Below are 8,785 nucleotides of genomic sequence, written 5' to 3'. Positions count from 1 at the left end.
CCACCCAGGTGTTGAAGATGGCAGGCAGAGGAGTGGAGGGGCAGGGGGAGCTGGCCAGGGGAGTTGTGAAGTGGGAGCAGGGTGGGTGAGGGAGGGAGAGGAGGCAGAATTAAGAAAATGAAAATGTTGAAAAGAAAATTGAAAATCAATACATGCACAGGGTAAAGAGAGGAAATAGGAGGGAGGAAGTCATTTAAGGTTTGATGACACAGGTCTTAACAAAATGCTCCTATTGCAAAACAACAGAAAAAGTGGATCATAAAATACCATAAATATGAGGAACAGGTAGAGAATCATGGAACATGGAGGGAATACTGGGGACAACTGGAGAACAGGTAAAGGATTCCCAGAAAGCTGTAATAGATTTTTTTTTAAAGATACAAGGCAGGGTCTATAAGTCGGAGTGATTTAATACATTTTTTTTTGTTTGTTTGTTTGTTAGTAATGTAAAACCCATGCCTGCGTACTCCAGCACAGTGGGCACCTTCAGTCAATGATTGCAATTTTCCATAAAACAGAGAGAAGAAGAAGAATGAGCACAACTGTGAACATCTGTCAGTATACACAGTCGAGTTAATAGGAACACTGTTAGCATCAATCTGAATCTGAATCATCCTAATATAGTAATGGCTTCTGAAAGCTTATCAGCACTTTCAAGAATCAAATCAGGAAAGTCATCCTGCAGGCAGGATATATTCATCTTCAATTCAAACTATATGGGCTACATTATAGAGGACTGGATCTTTGGGTTTCTGCTCATGTGGGGGTGGAAGGAAATGAGCAGGTAGATAAATCTATATTAGCAAAACAATCAATAAAACAACAGCACATTTATATACAAGTACCACAAAGTAAAGCAGAAGTTAAAAATATCATAAAGGATCATACATGCAAAACCTGTAATACCTACAGTATCAGTAACATAGAGGCATTGAAAGTACTGATGAATTATTTAAGAATAACGGCAATTATTGAGAGGATTCTGTTGTTGTTTTATTTATGTTTTTGTTTGTTGTTGTTTTTTTCCCCCTGCCAATCTACTGGTCTACGCTCCATTCCAGTAGGTGGCGGTAAAACACTTATAAGCTGGTTTGGCCACCGCCATTAAAACCCGAAGAGGAAGAAGACCACCACGTCCGTGTACAGTGGGTAGTGGGTATCAGACGTTCTCTGGTAGTGGGCAGTGGGTTCTGAGTTGCTGGGTGACTTCTGACAGCCTTCACGTTCACAGCTCACAGTTCACAGCTCACAGCTCCAGTAAGCGTTAGTCGGTTTGGTGTTGTAATGTAGGAACTGTGACGTGAACAGCAACTAGCTTGGTTAGCTAGCTTACTAACTTAGCTACCGTTTGTCTGCGCAGTGTTAACGTTCTGTCAAGCTAGCCACTGACAGCTTATATAATAATAATAATAATAATAATAATAATAATAATAATAATTAGCTAACAGCGTAGGTCACCTGAGGATAGAGACAGGAAACACCACAGCGTGTGAACATGAAGTTACAGTGACGGTATATTTAAAACACTTAATGTCCTGTCGACATAAAGTGGTGTTAGGTTTCTGAACTCCTTTCTTTGGAGATAAATGTAACGTTATATATTGTTTGTTTAGATTTGTTGTTGTTTGTACCACAGATGTGTGACGTTTAACTACCATGGTATAATAAATCCAAACCCGACATCTTTCTACTATTCTTCTATCACTTCTATTTGACTGTGAGGCAGAATATAATACAAATGAGTAAATCCTGGAAAGAATCCCTGCAACTTCCAGAGAGGGAATATATTGTTTTATGGTTAATCCAGAATTATTGCCACTAACCTGAATGAGCACTTCATCTCTATTTCCACGCAGCAGTTAAACCGAAGGAGGAGGGGATGCCGCCTTTAGTTGGAGCAGAGTTGGTCCAGACGCCAGTGCAGCTCTACCGATATCTCCTCAGATGTTGCAGGCAGTTACCATCCACAGCAATGCAGCTGCATTATCGACATGCTATAAGACAGGTGAGGGCATCACATGCGTCAACTGTTGACGAGCAAAATGACATTGTATTGTGTAGAATATTGCTCACAAACAAGTCATTTCAAAACTTACAAACAAGAGACTGAGCTACTGACCAGGGACAGTTTTTGAGATGGCTGTAAACAAGGACAGTTGGTGGACAATAGATAGAACAGTCTGATCTGTTAGACAGTCAGTCCTACAGTCAGTGTGGTTAATGTTCTTTTCTTTCTGTGCAGTTTTCTGTATTTATGGCATGCTGTAGACATGCAGTGTTTCTGCCATTGTCCCTGAGGCACTGACAGAAGATCGAGAGTTTTGGCTGCTGTTACCTGCTCTCCCAAACAGTACTAATAGTAATTGCATGTTGCGCTCTGCCCTGCTCTCCACAAAGTGTAATGAGACCTAATTATCCAGTGTAAGAATAATTCCGGTTGATTACAACTTGAATGTCAGTTTGGTAGATTTGTCCATCCTCTAACATTTATAATAACACTGAACTCTCCGATGTCATTGCTGAGATCAACACATTGCTACAGCAAGGTCTGCATCAGGAAATCTGCTACTGACTTTGAGTGTAATGTTATTATTTCTGATAGGGAGGATAGGCGAATGGATTATTTTCAGTCAGTTATTCTGGCAATTCTTTTCTTCATTAATGGATACATTGTTTGGTCTTTGTCTGGAAAATAGGGAGAAATACCCATCACCCGTCGCCTGTGTAAACCTAGGTGCGTATTTAGTTTGAAACTCGACTGTTCACTTCAAAGGCTCACCAGATGCAAAGTTTTCTTTTTAATGTTACAATTAGAGGGAAACTAGTAAACTGTAGTCGATTTGTGCTGTCCTGGAAAAGGATTTGTTAAAAAGAGAGGGAAACCTGCGTAAACTGTGATGGCACAGTTAAAGGTTCCCTGTGGAGGGACCTCTGTTGGCACTATGGAGCAGGTGTTTCCTGTGCAGGGTCTTGATGCACTTTCCTACTAATGATTGCACAATATCCCAGTGATCAACAGGTGAAAGATGTGGAGCAATGTGCCAAAAAGGGCAGGGAAGAAGAAGACTGCAAGCTCGTGAACAATTCAGTTTTTAAAAGGCTTTTTAAAAATCTCTGAAACTATTAACAACCAAAGTGCCTAAGAGATGGAAATGTCCATCCCTTCTCCTCAGTAGACATACTGGCAGTGACCTTTGACCTTTCTTCCATAACCATACCAAACTCTCAATGCACTGGGTGTTTTTTCTGGATATTTCTGACATTTTATGAACTTCATAACAACCAAGAGCAATAAATCACACACCGTTAATGTGTCATCATTAAACCTGCTGCATGTGCTTTTCCTAGCTGGGAAATATTTAGAAAACCTCTGCCGAATGCTGTTGATGCTCCATTATGAGCATCAACACTACATTTATTACCCTGACACTTTGCTTTTGCCTTCCAGGGTTACAACAGCCACTCAGATGAAGACAACCCAGAGAGGATACAGATGATGATCCAAAGAGCTATTGCAGACGCTGACTGGATTCTTGATAAAGTAAGGATGAGGGCCTTCTGAACTTCCAGTTGATGCACAAATAAATACACGCTGCAATTTTGACTTCTCTTTTTGATTCACAGTATAGCAAGAAGAAGTGACGTCCACAAACCATGAATGTGTCCTCCCTGGGTTTGGCACTGTACGACACTGCAGCCCCTGACTGAAGTGGTAATGGATGTACTGTCTGAGTTCTCATTGTTGTGGGGACGTGAGCCCTGTGTGTGAACAGCCATGATGAAGCAACGTCTGACGAGAGGCCTCACGACTCATGGACTGTATGGACTGCACTGTGTACAATGACAGTTCACTGTAATGTTCAAGTCTACCTACTTCTCATTGACTGAGATATGTACTGCTTTTCTTTTTAGATAAATTATTTATCAGTAATTATAGCCTAGTTGTCTTATTCATATCTTATTGTCGTATCCTCAACTTTAGTTACATTTTAGACATGAACTGATACTCATGAGACCACCCTTCAGTTTTTCGAAATCACCACCCTTCAGAGTAACAAATGGTGAGGCGTCCGGTCCGTCCTGTGAAAGGAAAATAAGAAAGTAAGAATTCTTATTTAATTTTATTGGTAAAGTGTGATGAAAAACGGGTGATTTAACACAGAAAGACGATACAAAACCAATGATGAAACAATGGGATAAACCTTACATTACATCAACTCTCAGAAAGGCAAAAGTAAGGGACAGGCATGGGGTAATATATATTGGTTTCTGTGTTTTAGCTGTTTGTGTGGGTGGGGGTATGTGTAAACAAAAGCAAAGAAAAACTACTAATAATAATACCAATATGACTGCTAATGATGACAATAACAGAAAGAACGATGGGGAAATGAGGGAAAGAACAAGCAGATGTATAAAAGTTACAGGGAGGCATTGAAAACATTGGGGGGTTTTTTGCCTGTTACAGGAGTCCACCGTGTTGAACCTCCATGTTTCTACAGCAGCCCACAATGGACAAACCAAACACTGGCTGTAGATAGGGCCTTTCACATTCGGCCACCACAGTTTGGAAGAAACAAAAAGAAATGGTACTGAAACATGACATTTTTTTTAAACCGTGGACCTACTTTGTGTAAATAGGCTTGTTTAGCTACTGTCAGCTCTGTAAAACATCGACATGGAGAGACTTTTTCAGTCCATGACTTGCTGAACGTTTAATTACCTGTGTGTGCATGAGGACCACCCAACAGTATCAAAGCTTACAGATATCAACTAATCTGTTTTGAAATGTTAATAGAACAATGTTCAAATCTGCTCACCCACCCCTCCAACATGTTGACAGCAAAAATGACACATTTTATTGTGCAATATAATAGTGTTTATTCAAGTATAACCCTTTGTTATCTAAATTAATACATCAAAGACAATGATACACATAACTGATAGAAAGAGGAAAGGTATTTGAAAAGAAGATAATGTATTCCTCGTGTGCTTTGCCCTCTAACTGGCTGTATCAGAAGAATGGAAATCAAATCAGGATGTCAACGTTTTTTCTATTTTCTAAAACCACAATGTATGTACAGGTGCATGCACGTGCAGTATTTCAATTGATACAAAATGTAGTAAAACTAGATATACAGAGTAATTCTTCAGTATAAATAGTATAAATAATATTCATTTGTATAAATAGCTCCATCTTCTTTAATGTTGGTCTGAGATGTTGAGACATTTGGTGTGAAGCCAACGTCACGTTCCAAATGTATTCAAGCTCACAACACTGTAAACTGTCACACCAGCTGACCGGGGTGGGGACCACTACGGTGGTCAGCCGGCTGTAGGTCAGAAAGAAGGTGTAAAGAGGAGGTGTGGATGTTTTAGGATGATGTTGGAGCTTTTGGGATTGCTTCAGAAAGAAAGAGTTGCAGCAGAGTAATTCTCTGAAGGGGTCATCGCCCAGAGAAAACAGGACAGGCACTCTGGAAACATGGTCGCAGACGTCGTACATTTTCCGCTGTCTTGGGTACGTCCTCACTTCTGCAGAATAAACTGGTCGATGAACTCGTTCTGCTCTGACTCCACTTTGGACAAGGCTTCATACTCAATGCGATATCTGAAACAAGGAAACGTAACAAAGCCAGCTGTAAGCAAGCAAAATAGCAAAAAAAAGATCGGAGTGGCAAAAGCTGGATGTTCCAACCATTTATCCATTACTTTCAGCGATCTAGTTCTAGTTTATCCATTACTTTTGCTAACCAAAGCTGTGCTCCATTTAGCTGTGCTGTTGTGCCAGATATGGCACAGTGGCAAGGATGGGGAAACCTGCTTAAATAGAGTGCACACAGTAGGTGTGAAGCTGAAACTCTATCACCTGATAATCAAATAATGGCAGCTGCTGATGTAACAGTTCTTGTCGAGATAAGTTTAAGTGGACTGAAACAGGCATGTATTACCTAGGGCAACATTATAAACATCTTAAACCATTGACCGTTAGGGTTTACACAACCATCATTCAAGCCAAACTTTTAATTGACCTTTGGACAGCTTTTAATTGTTGGCTCAGACAGTATAATACTGTTACTGCTGTAATAGTGCTGTTGGTACATGTGGAACTTTTTGTTTACTTGCTGTACGAGCCATTAATTCAGGAGTGAAATTTACTTATTTTGTGTGCTGAATTTAAATGGACAGGAAACCATGACCTCCACCCTCGCACTTTCACCTCTCAAGCTGCATCTTCTTCTCGGCTATGAGAGCCTGAAGCTGCTGCTGCTGAGCCTCTCTTTGCTTTGCCACCGACTTCAGCAGGTTCCTGGCTCCAATTGCCTGATGAAGAAGAACACAGGATTATTACTGCAACACGGTGCTGCTCTTGTGATACTATACAGTATACCTGTGTGACAACTAAGGTGGATGGGTTCAAGAGTTCAACCACATACAGGGGTTTCAAGCAGCTTTAGCATTTTGACAACTATTTGACAAGCAGCTACAAATGCCAAGCTTACCTTCATCTTTTCAGTCTCCGCTTCTTTTGCCAACACATCCACCAGCTCAATCAGACCTCCCACTATCTTCTGAAACTGGCCAATTTCTGCAAAGGATAACACATATTTGTACCTCCTGTTGGGGCTGTTGATGTTGGACTTAATGGACTTGACAAACTACCCAGTGCTTACTGTCCACAAATTCTTTACACTCCTCCTTGAGCTCTGAGGTCTTCTGGCTGACGTCAGGCTCCAGTACCCGAAGCTTGTTGAGCTCATCAAAATAAAAGCCTGCCTCGGCTAATGGGTCTTTAGCCATGGCCACAGGGCCTGTCACAGAGGAGACATAGAGGATGAGGGATGAAGAACAGAAGAGAGAAAACTAACAGAATTAAAATATAGCTTGGACTTGCTTGCTACCCAGTGAGAAGACAGGAGAAATGTCTGTTAGATAAGTTTACACTGAAATCAACAGGCTTTACAGCTTGATAACTTAATGCTGACAAGTGGTTTGCTATCAGACTCCCACACAGTGACAGTACGTTCTGCGGACAGTGTGTCTGTAGCTCCAGTCTGGTGGCTGCCAGTAATGTTAACATACGGCCAACTTGCTGATGCAAAATAAACATTTCATTGAACTCTGACCTCGATAGAGGAGGCCACCATATGGCAAGACAAGCCAGTGCTTCGTTATGGCTTGTACCTGTATTCAATAGAGCTGTAAGTAAAACGTAGCATTAGCTAGTTAAGCGTTAGTGAGACACACAGCTTTAACAACTAACGTTAGGTGTCCTCAAAAGATATCTGCTTTATTTGAACATTAGCTAGCTTATAAAGTAACGTTATGTTACCGTTAAGATAATGACCTAACTTCACCAAATGAATAGCACTGTAAACGGTAGTCTAAAAAGCTTGAAACAGTATCGAATAGTTAAAACGGTTCACATACTTTCAGGTGTTTTTCCTGTCTGACCTTAACGTTACCTAAAATGACTTCAATTAACTCAGCTAGGAGCTAGTTAGCTAACGTTAGCGGCATTTCGCCAAAACCTAACGTTAGTTGGACACCGACTTTAACACACACACTACCCACGTTAAGGCTAATCAGGTTCCGCAGATAGCCAACGCTACATTAAACCATATCCAGCTGCTGTAGAGACAGAAAACTGTATATTTTACCTGTTTCAACCGCTATCGGAGTTAACGCAGATGGCTCTGTGTTGTGTGTCTATGTGGCATAGCAAGTCAACCATCCGCCAGAGCTCCTCCTCCGCCCGCTGCCAGGGAAACCGAATGCTGCGGCCCGTGTTTGTACGTATCAGTTTAATTTGAGGTGCTTTTACTTTGAAAATAAACCGGAAACATTTTTACCGTAATGTAGACAATATAACGACTGCATAAAACTAAGTAAACTAAGTAAAATATTCAAGCTGCAGTGATGATAGTCTGTAGTGGACAGTGTTGGGCTAGTTACTCAAAAGTAATAAATAAATATAAAAATATTATTACTGTATTATTATAGTAGTAGTAATTAGTTACTGCTCAAGACTGGTGGTGGACTCAAAGCATGAAAAGACAACCTGTTTGGCCATAAACTCTACAGACATTATGTGTCAGAACTTAGAAGCATGTAAGCTTCTGTGTTGTCTGTCCTTTTAATTCATATGATTTATAAGCTGTGCCCCAATGGTTTTCTTTATGTTTTTTATAATAATCTTTTTATTGATGAAAATACTGGCAGGGAACAATTGTTCTGTTTTGATTTACATATTGTCTCATTTTGATTTTCACCCTTCTTTTTCGTTTTCCATAAGTAAAACCTGCAACAGTTCTTTTTACTCCAGCAGCGTCAGCAACATGATCCTGATAACTCAGTAAAGTTGCTTCTTGGAATGGACCTCTGTCCTGACCGTAGCTTTATTCCATTAAGAGGCTCCATCGTTAGCCCGGGAGGAACCAAGTGAAAGTGGAAAGTGTCCAAATGTTTTCCCCAGGAAAACTACACGGATGCAAAAGGATACGAAAAGGTTCAAATTATTTTATTCTCTTAGAGTCTGCCCATCCCTTCTTGTGAATGAGGAATTTTCCCAAAATTAAAATTAATGGTTCAAAAAATAATAGCCTTTTCCTTACCTTTTTTTAAAAAAAATAATCATATAATGTTGCACTAAAATATTCTGGTATACATATAGTGATAAAATAAATGACAGCCAGTTTCTTCTAGTTCACAAAAAATACAAGAATATTCAATATAAAATTTGAATGTCTGATTTTTTTCTGGATATATTAGATGCATGATAACCTCT

The 8,785-nt window shown here is 40.1% G+C and overlaps 2 protein-coding genes across 8 annotated transcripts; one reads left to right on the top strand and one right to left on the bottom strand.

Annotated features, from left to right (window-relative positions):
* The first annotated feature begins 1,094 nt into the window (after positions 1-1,094).
* On the top strand, positions 1,095-3,931 carry lyrm9 (LYR motif containing 9). 7 transcript variants are annotated; one of them, XM_051397780.1, is made up of 4 exons: positions 1,095-1,145; positions 1,857-2,005; positions 3,449-3,541; positions 3,625-3,931. In XM_051397780.1, the coding sequence occupies exons 2-4, from the start codon at positions 1,880-1,882 to the stop codon at positions 3,640-3,642; spliced, it is 237 nt and encodes a 78-aa protein (XP_051253740.1). In that variant the 5' UTR covers positions 1,095-1,145; positions 1,857-1,879; the 3' UTR covers positions 3,643-3,931. The 7 variants fall into 7 exon arrangements, with proteins under 7 accessions (XP_051253740.1, XP_051253737.1, XP_051253738.1 ...); XM_051397777.1 differs by having other exon boundaries at positions 1,103-1,251; XM_051397778.1 differs by having other exon boundaries at positions 1,103-1,257.
* A 922-nt stretch (positions 3,932-4,853) lies between these two features.
* ift20 (intraflagellar transport 20 homolog (Chlamydomonas)) lies at positions 4,854-7,797 on the bottom strand. Its single transcript, XM_051397776.1, has 5 exons — positions 7,659-7,797; positions 6,672-6,809; positions 6,501-6,586; positions 6,218-6,321; positions 4,854-5,608 (listed from the first exon to the last, which is right to left on the bottom strand). The coding sequence occupies exons 2-5, from the start codon at positions 6,796-6,798 to the stop codon at positions 5,527-5,529; spliced, it is 399 nt and encodes a 132-aa protein (XP_051253736.1). The 5' UTR covers positions 6,799-6,809; positions 7,659-7,797; the 3' UTR covers positions 4,854-5,526.
* Positions 7,798-8,785: the final 988 nt, after the last annotated feature.

This window comes from Dicentrarchus labrax, unplaced genomic scaffold (genome assembly GCF_905237075.1).
Source record: "Dicentrarchus labrax unplaced genomic scaffold, dlabrax2021, whole genome shotgun sequence".
In the NCBI taxonomy this organism is placed as follows: Eukaryota; Metazoa; Chordata; class Actinopteri; family Moronidae; genus Dicentrarchus; species Dicentrarchus labrax.
The sequence above is the reverse complement of the archived record's forward strand: the minus strand, read 5'-3'. Positions and strand labels throughout refer to the sequence as shown.